Source organism: Poecilia formosa, unplaced genomic scaffold (genome assembly GCF_000485575.1).
Source record: "Poecilia formosa unplaced genomic scaffold, Poecilia_formosa-5.1.2 Scaffold963, whole genome shotgun sequence".
Classification (NCBI taxonomy): domain Eukaryota; kingdom Metazoa; phylum Chordata; class Actinopteri; order Cyprinodontiformes; family Poeciliidae; genus Poecilia; species Poecilia formosa.
Window position 1 is genome coordinate 16,459 of NW_006800902.1, and position 16,354 is coordinate 32,812.

At 37.3% G+C, this 16,354-nt stretch overlaps 1 protein-coding gene across 9 annotated transcripts in view; it reads right to left on the reverse strand.

Moving 5' to 3' along the window:
- The window catches only part of LOC103132228 (epidermal growth factor receptor substrate 15-like 1), a 41,411-nt gene that overhangs the window by 12,617 nt on the left and 12,440 nt on the right, over window positions 1–16,354 (reverse strand). For 5 of the 9 annotated variants that reach the window (XM_016667228.1, XM_016667233.1, XM_016667229.1 and 2 more), the window contains exons 3-7: window positions 10,651–10,756; window positions 10,388–10,438; window positions 9,172–9,308; window positions 9,018–9,081; window positions 1,503–1,648 (exon numbers count right to left, since the gene is read on the reverse strand). In XM_016667228.1, the coding sequence (XP_016522714.1) occupies window positions 1,503–1,648; window positions 9,018–9,081; window positions 9,172–9,308; window positions 10,388–10,438; window positions 10,651–10,756 (504 nt within the window). Of the gene's footprint in view, window positions 1–761; window positions 878–1,219; window positions 1,649–9,017; window positions 9,082–9,171; window positions 9,309–10,387; window positions 10,439–10,650; window positions 10,757–16,354 lie in introns of those variants that run through there. The other 4 variants (XR_001660895.1, XR_001660894.1, XR_001660893.1 and 1 more) reach the window with 2 other exon arrangements.

Genomic DNA, 16,354 nt, shown 5'->3' on the forward strand with positions numbered 1-16,354 from the left:
TGATGCGTGACTCCGAGGAGAGCGTTAAAGCTCCTCACCGGGCTGAACCTGCATGATCAGGTTAGCGCTGCTCGTTATCCACAAACGCTCCGGCCAACCGAGACCACAGACATAAACTCTACAGGGAAGACAGACACAGAGCCACACGCTGGGCAGCGTGTTGAGATGGAAACGCCACATATAATTGTTCGTTCACAAAGATAAATCATTCTCGCCACTCCACAACGCGCCTCTGAATTCGCTACAAGTTATTCCTGCGGTTCACATTGAGCTGCGCCACCAGAGCTAACGCGGCGGGTTTTAAACTCTTACCTAGAGTTCTCCAAAGGATCATAATTCCTCACAGTAGGTTTATCTAAATATCCATACAGGTCAGCCTGTGTCCAGTTTGAGTGAAAGGAGGCGCGCGCGGTCCGCACTGAGGTAAAGCAGCGGCAGCGCGCGACGCAAAGCGCAGAGGCGCCAGCTGTGTGATTGGTCCGCGCGCTGTCGGCTTTAAATGCATAAACTATAAACCTATCTATTATAAACCTACCCTTTAGGAATAAATCTGCTCTGCTAGTGAAATGCTAGAGCAAAAGAGATGCTTGCAGCCCGGCTTTAAAAAAAACAACAAATAAAAAACAATTTTTTTGTTTTCTTTTAATTTTCCTAGAAACGTAAACAAGCAACGCTTAGCCTGGCGGCGGGGCTAGTAAAGCATGGCGGGCCGCCAGGCTTATAATACACTGGGGGAAACCCTGAGTTAATAAGACACATACCTCATATGTATTAGGTAACAAACTTCGGCTTCTTTTTAAACAGGAGGTCTGACCATTATGGAAGATTCCTTCTTCACCAACACACTGCACGCCTGTTCGTGCACTGCTGCCTCTCACTGGTGGAGATGGTGTATTGCACTACTTAAAACAGCCTTAAATTATGTTTCAAATGCAAAGTTCATAAGTGCTTTGTAGACATCTTGCTGTAAAACTTCAGATCAATTAGAAATTTAAGACTAAACAAAATGGCAGAGCAATATAATATTATCAGATAAAGCTACATAATTTTTAAAGTTTAATCGGTAATACTTTTATAACAAATTTATGACGGATCACAATTTCTTGGTTAATGTCAAGTTGTCATAAAGACATTTTGAATGTCAAATTTGTATTAAATTTAATTTCTGAATGACACTCTGACAACAGTCATAAATATTCATGTAATGTCAGTCTTATTCACACCCCATCAAATAAAGTGTTATCAAATTTTTAAAAACCTTCAATTTATTTGTAATGTGAGTCAACTACGGACAATTAAGTATTTCTATTAACAGCCTTATATAAATTTTATATGTGACTTCAGGTTAAAACATCTCAATTTCTTTTTTAACCAACAATATTAACAGTTTGGTCCTACTTGTTTACTAAAAATGGCGATAATTTCAATTAACGTATTCATTCTGAGCCATATAGAAATCTGCATAAAGTAATAAAGATGATACATTCACATGAGCACAATACCTTCTGATAATCTGGAAGCCAGTTGGCCCTTCCTTCAAAAGGGTCTCTGGCTTTTGACATGTGGCTGAAGTCTGCAAAGCCAGTGCAGCTGTTTGTGGCGCTGTTGAACGTACTACTTCCAAAGGGGTCCAGTGTTGAGAATAGATCTGAAAATAACATGGTAACCAGTGAAATAAACTCCTAAAGATATCTGAAGATTTTTGCTTCAAGATTTGTGAAAATAGTTTGGAGATGGTGCCTTCCTGTTCCAACATGACCATGCACAAAGCGAGACCTATTAAGATATGAATGAGACAGTTTTATATGACCTTGAGCCCTGATCTTGACCTGACAACACATTTTTGTGTTCATGTTGTCAACTAGGACTACTTATCATACATCAGTGTCGGACCTGAAGAAGGCTGTGCTGGAAGAATGGTTAAAACTTCTCAAAAAAGGGTGTCCTGTGGTGGCGCAGGGGTTAAGCACAACCCATGTATAGAGGCCTTAGTCCTCGATGCAGCCATCGCAGGTTCGATTCGCGGCCTGGCGACCTTTGCTGCATATCTTTGCCCATCTCTCATTACCAACTTTCCTGTTAATTAACTATCAAATAAAGGCCACTAGAGCCAATAAAACCTTTAAAAAAAACTTATCAAAAAAACCCCACACTTTTAAACCTTGTAGAAAGTAGTAATACTTTCTACAATTAATACACTAGTAATACGGTATATTGTAGAAATGATAAAAATTTGGCCTATGAGGTCTGTAGCCTACTGGCTAACCNTCATTTGTCGACTTCAACCAAAAATCAACGATTCTAACTATTTTTCAACGTTGATTTAACATCATATGCTATCTGGGTACTCAGTCATTTGGACAGTTTGGAAAGCAGTTAAATTTTTCTCAACAAAGTTTTTGATCTAAACTAATTTGACTTTAGTAGATCAAATGCTTCGCTCAATTTGAGAAAAGAGATAAACCAGCTTTCACAGAACAATGGTGAGAATTTTTGAATGAACACAATAGGACCCTCTTTTTTTTTTTTTTTTTTTACAAGCAAGAATCTTTGTAAGATGCCTTTAGCTTGACAAACTTGTCTTGGGAGCTCAATCCTGGGGAGCTTCTATCACTGTGTGGTGGAGAGCATTCTCTGTACCCGCATCACTGTGTTGCACGGCATCTACACTGCTGCTGAGTGGATGAGTCTGCAGAGGGTGGTTAAAGCTGTGGGGAGCAGCCTTCCCACTACTCCACATCATGAAGGACTCCACCCATCCTGCACACAGACTGTTTCAGTATCTCTCCTGACAGACAGCTGAGGAGCATCCAGAGCAAAACCACTAGGCTAAGAAACAGCTTCTACCCTGCAGCCATCAAACTGACGCACTTAACTCAGTTTTATTTCACTTTTTAACTTTATTCATTTACAGGTGCTGGTCATAAAATTTTAATATTGTGAAAAAGTTTATTTAAATCAGTAATTCCATTCAAAAAGTGAAATGTGTATATTATATTCATTCATTACATAGACTGATATATTTTAAATTATTATTTCTGATAGTATTCATTCATGACAGCTAATGAAAACTCCAAATTCAGTATCTCAGAAAATTTGAATATTGTGAAAAGGTTCAATATTGAAGATCCCTTTACATAAACAGCTTTATTGCTGTTCATTTTAAAATGCATGACAAACAGTTATATTTGGTACATTGTTCAATAAACAGTGGGTGAAAAAACAAACAGAATAGCAAAACCTCAAAATAACCTGACAACTATTCAACACAACTGGTCGTGCCTATTAAAGTGTCAATAAATCAGACATTATTTATTTTTTCTTCCCCCCCCACCCCCTACGTCTCTCACTTACAGGATAGTACAGGTCCAACTAATATGATTACACAACCATAGTACTGCCAGCTTATGTTTGTTCTAATCCAAAAAAAAGTCATTCCGCATCCCGGTCAGTCACACCATAGATGATAACATTTCCATGAAGGGGCCCCATATGGCCCCAAATGCTGCTTGTTTTCCTCTCACATTATAAAGAATCTTTTCCGGTTTACAGTAAGACACCAACTCATCAATCCATTGTCTTATTGATGGCGATTTTTCAGATTTCCAATTTTTCAAAATACATTTTTTTTGCTGCTGTGCTTGCAAGAAGAATAAAGTATTTCTTAATAATTTATTCTAATAGTTGTTAAATCTCCTAAAATCCACATCTTGGGTTCTTGTTCAATCTGATGTCCTACAACTCTTGATGTGATCTCAATCATGTGTTTCAAAAAGTTTTCTATTATTGGACAATACCATGCAGAAGGTTCCCATCGGTCACCTTGCATCTCTGACATTTGGAAGAAATTTTGTTGTCCATCTTATTCAATCTATACGGAGTGTAATATGTCCTATGGAATATATTAAATTGAGTTTGTCTATGGTTTGTAGAAATCAACATGGTTTGTGACTGTTCTAATAGTCCACTCCAATCCTCTTCCTCATATACACATCCAATTTCCATTTCTGCTTTTTAGCCGCCTGATGTATTGGTAGTGTTCCATTAAGTATACCATATAGAGGACGTTAATCCTTTTGTTGAACTGTCTAGCTTGTGACATAAATATGATTCAAGGCAGGTTTCAAACGGGATTGCTGTAAATGTCTCACTAGACTTCTCTTTAATCCAGCCTCTGATCTGTAAGAATTTAAAAAATGTTATGATTCATGTCCTGTCCATGCTGTGTTAAGCACTCATTCAGTTCACCTGCCACACCTGATTGCTTACCTGTTCCACCTGGGCCTTGCCCTACTTAAACACCCCTCAGCCTCTGCTTCCTTGCCAGATTATCGACAGCCACGAGCCAGTAGAGATCCAGTGTTTCCTTCCAAGCCTTCAGTGTTTCTTCAACCCCTCCTTCTGACCACGGATTTTCCCCTCCTGCCAAGCCCCTCACGGATCCCTTCTATTCTGGATTTCTGGACCCTGACCCAAGCTCTGCCTTTCGACCACCGATTACTGCCTGCCCCTCAAAGCTAAGTTTGCTCTCTCTGTCCTCCTGTGTATGACCTCAGCCTGATTATCGACAAAGTCCCTGGGTGTTGAATTTTGGATCTCCCCATGGAGATCTTCATTGCCTCCACAGAACCCTGTTCCATTGGTTTCCTGCATCTCCCTGTCATCAGACCCTCTGTTCCTCTGCTCTACAGGTCAGTTAAGCTGAACATTTCTAAGATACCCCTCCTTTATCCATGCATCACCAGTCTTCTCCCCTCTCTCCTCAGTGCTGTGTTTGATGACCTCTCCCTGAGCAGAAACCAGTATATGAAAAAATAAACTTTTTCCCTTTTTGTATACTCCTGTGTGTGGTTGAATTTCCGGGTCCCCTCTGAGTGTCCTGACAAAAGTTGTTTTTAGGAAGATCAAACTTCTTACTCAATTGTTGAAAGTTAGCTAGCGTATCATATACAGGTCAGTTACTACTTGAATTTTCCTATTTCTCCAACCCAGCAATGTTGAATCAGGAATATGATTTGAAAGATTAGGGTTGACCCACAAGGGTGTTCTTCTAAGGAATTTAATATTTACATCTAAAAGTGAGTGAGATTTCTACCAGGCGGTGAATGTGTTCAAAATTATTGTTGTCAGTCAGTGTTGCCAGGCTTTTTCTATCGCCTATGAATGTAACATCCTTTAAGGGCACATGCTTCATCTCATGTTGCTCTATTGAGAGCCATCTGGCTTTGCTTTTTTTCTGCATGTAGCCAGATCCAAGTTGGTCTGTACTGAGAGGCAATGTAGTAATTACTAAAATTTGGAAGATTCAATCCACCCCTTGAATACTGAGCCTGTAGCGAGGTTATCTTAACCCTGGGGTTCTTCTTTTGCCATATGAAGGAATTCATAATTATGTTAAGCTCTATGGAAAAACCTTTTGGGAATAGTTATTGGAAGGCATTGAAACAGATGTATATATTTAGGCAAAGTATTAATTTTAATGGTATTGATTCTGCCTATGAGCGATAAAGGTAGATCCATCCATCTTTGAAAGTTAAGTTTAGTTTTTTCCATTAAATTTGTATACTTTTGTTTAAATATGTAATCCTCCGATTTACCCACTTGGATTCCCAGGTATTTAAAGCCATTGTTACACCATTTTAATGGGTTAGTAAGAGTTCTAATATCATCCTGCACGTTTATGGGTAGAATCTTACTTTTAGTGTAATTTAATTTGTATCCTGAGGCTGCACTGTATGCTTTAAGACATTCTAAAAGAGGGGGGATTGAGCTGTATGGCTTGGTTATATATAACAAAAGGTCATCTGCGTATTATGAGAGTTTATATTCATTTGCACCAAATTTGATTCCAGTTAGAGGTGTTGGATCGGATAGCAGCAGCTAGAGGTTCAATTGCAAGTGCAAAGAGCAGTGGGGAGCTGGGACAGGCCTGCCTACAACCTCTAGATAAGGAAAAAGCAGTAGATAGAACATTATTGGTTAGTACATTAGCTTTTGGATTATTAAATAGTGTTTTAATATATTGAGTAAATTTCTTTCCAAAGCCCATAGCTTCTAAAGTTTGAAATAGAAAGTTTGGTTCAATCCTATCAAATGCTTTGTTGTTGGCGTCCATAGAGATTAACAGGAATTTGTTTTTTTTTAGCTGTGTTCATTATATGGATCAGTCGTCGTACATTATCTGCTCCATGTCTATTTTTAACAAATCCAGTTTGATCAGCATGTATCAATTTTGGTATTACATTCTCAAGTTTAAGAGCAATTAATTTAGATAGTATCTTATAATCAGCATTTAGGAGACTGAAGGGCCTATACGCGTCGCATTTCTTTTTATCCTTGTCTGGTTTTGGAAGTAGAATAATTGCTGCAGTTTCCAATGAGTGGTAATTTTGTATTTTCCAAAGCTTCTTTAACCATGTTTGTGAGAGGAGTCAGCAATTGTTTTGAAAAGGTTTTATAATATTCGACAGGAAATCCGTCTGGCCCAGGAGTCTTGTTGTTTTGTAAAGAATCAAAGCTTGAAATATTTCCGCTTCTGATATCTGCCTCAAGGGATTCTCTGTCATGTTCTTGTAACATGGGAAGTGTTATTCCTCCAATAAATCCTTCTACCGCATTATCCATATTATCTTGCTCTGATCTATATAATTTTTCATAAAATTGTTTGAATTCTGCATTAATTGAAGATCCCTTTACACAAAACAAAACAAAAAAACAAACAAAATAAAAGCATAAAACTGCAAATTGGTTCCCCATGCTTAATAAGAATAAGTAGTCCATAATTTATAAACTAGTAGTGGTTTCTCTGGATTCTTCTTCTGATAAAACTAGATGTTGGTTTTCCATGGTTGGTAAGATTAGCGAGATATAACTAGTCCTGTCGAGAAACAATAAATCAATTAATCACACAATAAATTAGAATGAGCTCAATAATAAAATGAGGGTAATAATATTGCTTTTTTTATTTTTGTCGTGTCTCTCTCTCTCTCTCTGTCTACCAAAGAGACTGGATGACAAAAAACTTAACTCTGGTGCCTCAAGTTACTCCTCCCCCCTCGTTTCCTTGGTAACACACAGGAAGTTAAAAGCCTGTTTTCCTCCACTCGGGCTGAACCCAAAACACAGGACAGATAGCAAAAACATCAGTCAACTTTCTACACAAGAAAGTTGAACAATTTTCAACTTTCTTGTGTAGTATCACTAGCCCGCTTGTCCACATCTGTGTGTGCCAGCTAAAAATTTCACATGAAAGAATTACACTGTTCGTTCGTCAGGATAAGAGCAAACGACTGTCACCTCACCGTGCAAACTCTACAGAAATTAATGGAAAAAGAGTGGTGCTGTCTCCTGTCACTGTATGACCATTACCTCAGTTACCTGCCAGGCTCCTGCGGCCTCATGCATAAAGCGGCGTACGCACAAAGAACATGCAGCCATACTTTACGCACAAGTCGGCATGTATAAAGATGAACTTTCCGTCAAAGTTTGTGTAAATATACGCACACTTTTTCCCTGGCGTGAAAATATGCGGCAGCCACACAAACTTTTTCTGTGGACAATAAACTGCAAAGCATCAACACTCAACTAAATACACTGAAGTCTGACTACATTCACTGACCAAGAAGCATCAAACCCAATGCTTTTTTCATGATTTTAATATTTTATTGTTTAAATGTAAACGATGAAACTGAACTGCATTTGTTTTTAGACTGTAAGCTAACACGCATACAAAATAAAAATAGAAGGATGTGCAGTGGCAGCTACTGGTATGTGAGACATGGGCAACCACCCTGGGCACCATCTTGTGGGGAGGCTCCTTCCTGGGGGCATCAACTGTAGGATCTGAATGTGAACAGTGCCTAATGCAATCACCCCTTTCCTCCTAACTCCCTTCCCAATTTTTTATATTTAAGAGGTCCTCCAGTTCCAGTGCTAAATCTTCTTTCTGAATTAACGTATTGATCCTTGAGAGGGTGTATTTGCATTGTTAGGTGATAATTTTAATGCAATTGGTTAACAATGATCTCAAAATGATCACAATAATCACAATAATTTCTAGGACAATTAGTTGCCCAGCAAAATTTGTCATCATGACAGACCTATGTATAACTAATTGGGGTTTCCAGTTATTCTGGGTAAAAGTGTAAAACTAGATATTGGTTCCCCATGTTTAATAAGAAAAAGTAGTTCAAAATGTATAAACTAGTAGGGGTTTCTCTGGATTTTTGTTCAATATCTGAAAACTAGATGTTGGTTCTCCATGTTTGATTGTTATTCAGGATTGTTAAGTAGATGGTACTTTCTAGGTTTCTTCTAGTTTTGTAAACTAACAGGAGTTTCTCTAGGTCTTGCTCCGATATTACAAATATAAAGCTAAATTGGTGTAATAAGTACTCCAGTGTTTATGTAATTTAGCTACAATATTTATGTTGATATGAGATAATGAGCACTCCACAATCTCTAAAAGTAATGAACTAAAAGTAATAAACTAAGAGCTCTGTGTCCAAGCACATTCAGAGAGAAAGGTGAAGGGAAAGAAAAGGTATGGTAGAAAAAAATGGACAAGCAATCAGGGTAACTGCATAGTAGCCTCACAGGTACATCCACTAAAATTAAAAAATGCTTTACAATGTCTTGAGTGATGAATTCCAGCTTGATTATCATGGTTGCATGCTAGTCTTGAGCCTTAACTTGCTATGCTTGTGATGTTCACATGGTGCTCTGTTTCTTCTGCTTCGAGNAAACACATCAATATTACTTAATGCAATACATATTACTTTAATCTGCATTAAGTGGAAAGATGAACAAGGAGTGTCAGGTTTGCCATGCTTGGTGGCAAGTTTTGCTTTAACACCACAATGAACGTTTGGATAAAACCAAGACAGTATGTCTTAATGGAACACTCAGAGCAGTCATCATCCAAAATCTAGAGCAATACTCTAATCTGACGGAGAAAGAAAAAACTAGTGTACACAATATTTACAGGTGCAAAGATAAAATTTAATGATTAATTGTACCTGATCCTCTGGGTTTCTGGTGGTTGGTAGAAAATGGGTCACTTCCTGCAAAGTGACTTGTTTGCTGCAGACAAAAATAAAACTAAGTCGTTAAGGAAGTATTTTTTAACACAAGTCATGGTTTTCTGTGTAGTACTTCTAACATTCCAAATACCTTGGAGGGTAAAGTGGCACTTTTACATAAAGGATCTGTTGTGGAAAAATGATCCATCTTTGTAGTCTTCTTAAAAAAATCTTCTGATGAAGCCTTGAATGGATCTGCTTCTTTAAATGGGTCTCCTTCAAAGGGATCTGAAGGCAAAATATTGTAACATTTAATTATGCATTATTCAGGCGTGACCAAAAAAGGTAAAGAACATCCCAATGCTGATGCCATGTCTATGCGGCCCAAAACTTAGTGCTCACAAAAAAACTATTTAGTGTTATTTCCATTGTCACCATAGCAGACAGGATATCCACAGTTAGTGAAATAAATGTCATTGTTAACACCATTTCTTCTAAGGTCAGCCACACACAGTTGATGTATTTAGGCACACTGTATCAACAACAACATGAACTGTGGCAAGATTGCACAAAGTTAACTATTCAACAAGAACATTTTCAATATCTGTTGTGCAGTCCTGCAGTCCATTGTGCAGTGTGGTTTGGACAAAACCACACTGCAATACCTTGGTGTTCTAATCACCAAAGATGTAACCAATACAGCTAAGTGCAATTATGAGGATCTCCTGACTAAAATGAGAATAGACATACAGCAATGGACTGTCATCACTTTCGTGAGCTTAATACAAACAACTGATTCTGTGAAAATAAACTTATTACTAAGCTTTAAGTTCTTGTTCCAAGCTTTCTCTTTTTTTGTTTACAAAAAAATGATTTCCAGATTGTTAGTCTGCTGTGAAGTTTAGTTACGAAATCATCAATCGTGTTTGGATTCAGCTATGTCTATTCATAAAAGCTGATGAATTCAATCCACTGGGTAGATTAAAGGCATCTCTTTGAGGGTATTAAAGTCTGGATGACACTAAACTTTCTCCTTTTAAATTCTAACAAGACTGAACTTGTTTTTGGACCTGAACTTCTGAAAAAGAGCCTGCTTAATCAATCACTTAATCTGCATGGCATAAGATTAGCCTCCAATAATAAAGACTGCAGGTTTCCTGGTGATTACTAGAATTTCAGAGTTGGAGGCAGATCAACATCATTTAAAGGCAAGAAATTTTGGTTCAGATCTAATCAAGCATAATCCATGCCAAAGAATCCATGCCAAAGTTTTTTTCAGACGGACAATAATGACTGCACTGAAGTTATCTGACTTCAGTGCAGTCATTATTATTTTAGTTTCTAAAATAAAAGTTGTCCAAAAGTACCTATCGATGTAGATGGTGCCTTTCCAAATGGGTCACTTTCAAATGGGTCACCTAAAATAGAAAAAACGTGCACAGTAAAAGAAAACAATAAGGCAGAGGGGAAGAATAAAATCTGTTAGCAACAAAAAAAGGACAAAATTCTGTATGGAAATAAGAAAATTCAAGAAATGAGACAGTAAAAGAAATTAGTGCAGGGAAGCTGCCTTCTGTGTAAGACAAGATAATACAAAGAGGGAGAAGGAAAAAGTGAAGGGTGCAACAACCTTTGAATGGGTCTGTTTTAAATGGGTCTTCAGAGTTGAAAAGGTCCGACTGAAGGTCTTGAGGCTGATTGTAGAACACTGATGACTTAACTTTGAATATATCTTCCTGTGACATGAGAAAAGATTGTGTAAATGACCAGAGGCATAAACACCAAAGTTCTTTAACTTTACTAAACATGTGGTATGGCTGGCTTACAACGTGGTTACACCATCAGCTCTTGATTAAACTCATTTTATTTTTTTCATTTATATCTGAGTGACAGATTTTTCAAGTAACAACGGATATGTTCAAGCCAATAAGCAAGCCAATTAACTTCTATTAATATGATTTAGTGATATGTCAATTTATTTTGACCTTGTATCACAGCTTTTTCATGTTCTTTGAGTATGAAATGCTGAAAAATGTACTGAAATAATGACAAAGGCTAATAAAAAATAAATTCAATTAAAATGAATAAAAATGTAAAATTACATTTCATATAGTTTCATAATATAAAAAATTAAGCCAGGTTTCTTTCTGCCTCAGTGGATTCCGTGAGTCTAAGTTGTTTGGATAATCCTGATAACTTGGTCCAGCTTGTGTTAATATCTACACATCTGAAATTAAAATTATCAAACAGTTTATCAATAAATCAATCTACAGAGCACCTAAAGTAACACTAGAAAAAAATGCTGCCAAGTTGGATCATAGATGGCAACAGCAGTGTCCAGGTATCAGTAGTGCATAGAAAACATGAGTATAGCTCAGATTTCAAGTGTATATTAGTTCCCATCCATTCCTTTGTGTATACATGACTTTAAAGTTTTAGTTAATTGTGACTATTTTACTTGTAAAACCTGGAAGTCACTAAAATATCAAACTAAACCTGAGCTACCCTAACATTTACCCTACCCAAACACATTTAAGTAACTTTGCTGGTGAAGAGGAAGACATATGTTCTAATCACAACTATAATACATATACTATTATCATTACATTTTCAGTTTCAGAAATTATATTATTCCATCAGAACTGTAACTTTCTCTTCTCTCTACAGAAAAGCACCTTAATTGATGGCAGAGTTTAAGTAACCCTGTGATGCTGTGGTTATGTTAGTGCAATTTTCTCCTGGTAGGAAGATTACAAAATTTGCTTCCCCCATCAATGTCCTAAAATAATTCAGAAATGGGCTTCACATTACTGCGAATTGTCATGTGATTCCTTTTAGTGTATATCTAATCTTTTCTAGTTTCAGTAAATACATCATGCCCGTTATTCATTTGGTAAAACTGGATGGGGATTGTGGCTTTCAAAAGAGTAAAATGGCTCTTCTCGTCATCAAGTGCTCACAGCTTATCACTTCACCCAGATCTGCCTCACATTGTCTTCTGATATCCTTGGGTAAATAGGGACTGGTATCATTTATTAGGTTGTACAAGGTGGAAGTAAATTGTTTATTCACAAATTGCAATGCAAAAGTATTAGACACTACCCAGATAGCACAGAATCATTGAAACAACATTGAATCAATGTCAGCCAGAAACAATGAATCAACGTTGAACGCTGACATTGAAACAACGAAAGTGGTCGGTGACTTGTATGTTGAGTCAACGTTAGGGTTTCAACCTTAACTGACATTATATCAATGTTGATTCAACCATCATCTGTATGTCAACTTACATGCATATTTGTGTTGATTCTACATTGAATCAATGGTGATTCAACCTTCATCTGAACGTGGATCTGCATGCAGATTTGTGTTGATTCTACATTGAATCAATGTTGATTCAACCATCATTTGACTNTGTTCTTTGAGTATGAAATGCTGAAAAATGTACTGAAATAATGACAAAGGCTAATAAAAAATAAATTCAATTAAAATGAATAAAAATGTAAAATTGTCTGGTTTTGGAAGTAGAATAATTGTTGCGGTTTCCAATGAGTCTGGTAATTTTGTATTTTCCAAAGCTTCTTTAATCATGTTTGTGAGAGGAGTCGGCAATTGTTTTGGAAAGGTTTTATATTATTCGACAGGAAATCCGTCTGGCCCAGGAGTCTTGTTGTTTTGTAAAGAATTCAAAGCTTGAAATATTTCCGCTTCTGATATCTGCCTCAAGGGATTCTCTGCCATGTTCTTGAAACTTGGGAAGTGTTATTCCTCCAATAAATCCTTCTACCGCATTATCCATATTATCTTGCTCTGATCTATATAATTTTTCATAAAATTGTTTGAATTCTGCATTAATTGAAGATCCCTTTACACACACTAATCAGCCAATTAACTCAAAACACCTGCAAATGCTTTTAAATTGTTTCTCAGTGGTTAAATTGTCAGTGCAGTTCTGTAGGCTAAACAACCATAGGGATGACTGCTGACTTCACACTTGTCCAAAAGATGACCTTTGACACCTTATACAACAGGGCAAAAGAGCCTGGCTGTGCACAGCGGTAAGGTTATTTTATTTATGTAGCATCTTCAGCAACAAGGCAGTTCAAAGTGCTTTACATGAATTAGAAGGAAATACAAACAAAACAAAAAACCAAACAAAATAAAAGCATAAAACTGCATATTGGTTCCCCATGCTTAATAAGAATAAGGAGTCCATAATTTATAAACTAGTAGTGGTTTCTCTGGAAAACTAGATGTTGGTTTTCCATGGTTGGTAAGATTAGCGAGATATAACTAGCCCTGTCGAGAAACAATAATCAATTAATCACACAATAAATTAAAATGAGCTCAATAATAAAATGAGGGTAATAATATTGCTTTTTTTATTTTTGTCGTGTCTCTCTCTCTCTGTCTACCAAAGAGACTGGATGACAAAAAGCTTAACTCTGGTGCCTCAAGTTACTCCTCCCCCCTCGTTTCCTTGGTAACACACAGGAAGTTAAAAGCCTCAGTTTTCCTTCACTCGGGCTGAACCCAAAACACAGGACAGATAGCAAAAACATCAGTCAACTTTCTACACAAGAAAGTTGAACAATTTTCAACTTTCTTGTGTAGTGTCACTAGCCCGCGTGTTTACATCTGTGTGTGCCAGCTAAAAATTTCACATGAAAGAATTACACTGTTCGTTCGTCAGGATAAGAGCAAACGACTGTCATCTCACCGTGCAAACTCTATAGAAATTAATGGAAAAAGAGTGGCGCTGTCTCCTGTCACTGTATGACCATTACCTCAGTTACCTGCCAGGCTCCTGCGGCCTCATGCATAAAGCGGCGTACGCACAAAGAACATGCAGCCATACTTTACGCACAAGTCGGCATGTATAAAGATGAACTTTCCGTCAAAGTTTGTGTAAATATACGCACACTTTTTCCCTGGCGTGAAAATATGCGGCAGCCACACAAACTTTTTCTGTGGACAATAAACTGCAAACCATCAACACTCAACTAAATACACTGAAGTCTGACTACATTCACTGACCAAGAAGCGTCAAACCCAATGCTTTTTTCATGATTTTAATATTTTATTGTTTAAATGTAAACGATGAAACTGAACTGCATTTGTTTTTAGACTGTAAGCTAACATGCATACAAAATAAAAAAAATAAAAATAGAAGGATGTGCAGTGGCAGCTACTGGTATGCGAGACCTGGGCAACCACCCTGGGCACCATCTTGTGGGGAGGCTCCTTCCTGGGGGCATCAACTGTAGGATCTGAATGTGAACAGTGCCTAATGCAATCACCCCTTTCCTCCTAACTCCCTTCCCAATTTTTTATATTTAAGAGGTCCTCCAGTTCCAGTGCTAAATCTTCTTTCTGAATTAACGTATTGATCCTTGAGAGGGTGTATTTGCATTGTTAGGTGACAATTTTTATGCAATTGGTTAACAATGATCTCAAAATGACAATATCATTTATCACAATAATTTCTGGGACAATTAGTTGCCCAGAAAAATGTGTCACCATGACAGACCTATGTATAACTAATTGGGGTTTCCAGTTATTCTGGGTAAAAGTGTAAAACTAGATATTGGTTCCCCATGTTTAATAAGAAAAAGTAGTTCAAATTGTATAAGCTAGTAGGGGTTTCTCTGGATTTTTGTTCAAGATCTGAAAACTAGATGTTGGTTCTCCATGTTTGATTCTTATTCAGGATTGTTAAGTAGATGGTACTTTCTAAGTTTCTTCTAGTTTTGTAAACTAACAGGAGTTTCTCTAGGTCTTGCTCCGATATTACAAATATAAAGCTAAATTGGTGTAATAAGTACTCCAGAGTTTATGTAAGTAGCTTAATTTAGCTACAATATTTATGTTGATATGAGATAATGAGCACTCCACAATCTCTAAACGTAATGAACTAAAAGTAATAAACTAAGAGCTCTGTGTCCAAGCACATTCAGAGAGAAAGGTGAAGGGAAAGAAAAGGTATGGTAGAAAAAATGGACAAGCAATCAGGGTAACTGCATAGTAGCCTCACAGGTACATCCACTAAAATTAAAAAATGCTTTACAATGTCTTGAGTGATGAATTCCAGCTTGATTATCATGGTTGCATGCTGGTCTTGAGCCTTAACTTGCTACACTTGTGATGTTCACATGGTGCTCTGTTTCTTCTGCTTCGAGCCAAACAATGTCATGTCCCTCATTTCCATTATTCCTTGCACCTCCCTGACTGTTTCCCTTCGTAAGGTAAGGTAATTTTACTTATATAGCACATTTTCAGCAAAAAGGCAATTCAAAGTGCTTTACATGAGCTAAAAGGAAATACAAACAAAATAACAAACCAAAGGAAAGAAAACTAATGTTGTTCTAAAGTATGTAAACTAAGCGCTCCTGTTCAGGGTTGCTAAGTATCTAATTCCATTTCTAAATAGTGAGTACTCTACAGTTTCTGATAAAATAAGCTAAAAAATGACTGATCTAATTCCTTTTCTCGGTTAAAAGTAATAGAAACTAAGCAGTGACTGTTCCTGTTAAATATTTCTGGATTCCAAGTTCGTAGTTATTCTAATTCTAATTCTGATTCCATTTCTGTACTGTATAATACTGATCTAAATGGTGCGTACTCCACAATTTCTGATATTACTAATAAACTAAAATAATTCTTTTCTGGGTTAAATAGGGAGCACTCCACTGTTTCTAACAAAAAAGAGGAAAGGACACATTAGGGCAAATGGCAACATTCAGACAAAACAATGAGCAAAACAAGGCGGTGACGTCAAAGGGCCATGAAGAAATGTTACTGAGCCCCTGGCAGAGTCCGATAGAGGTGTTATCAAGGCATGATGTCCTTAGGAGCGTTCAGCTTTGCAACTTCATGGATACAGGAGGGGGTGAGGTAGGAAGAGTGTTGTTTATATATCTTCAAGGAGATTGGAAATATGCAGCCCTTCCAAGGCCACATAGAGAAAGCCAATTCAGATACAGAATGTCTTAGGTCGGGAAGATTATAAATTTCAATCTTCCCTAAAGTCTCTCCGATACATCTTGGTTCCCAATCATCCAAATTAGTTTGGTCGTTCCATTGAACCAACCTAGCAACTTCTCCAAGATTGATTCCAACTCGTTAGTAAGTTCTAGAGTCCTTGTGTCCCCAACAGTTCGAGTGTTCGCTAGTTGGGCCAAGTCTCCATCAGTGCAACATTTGCTCCCTTCTTCGTCCCTCGGCCGATCGTTTCAGTACTTGACCGGTAGACCAAGTTAGTGAATTGTCCACACACACTAGCAGTTTCCTTCTGAAATATTTCTCAAGTCACCAATCTCTCCTCACTGCCCTTC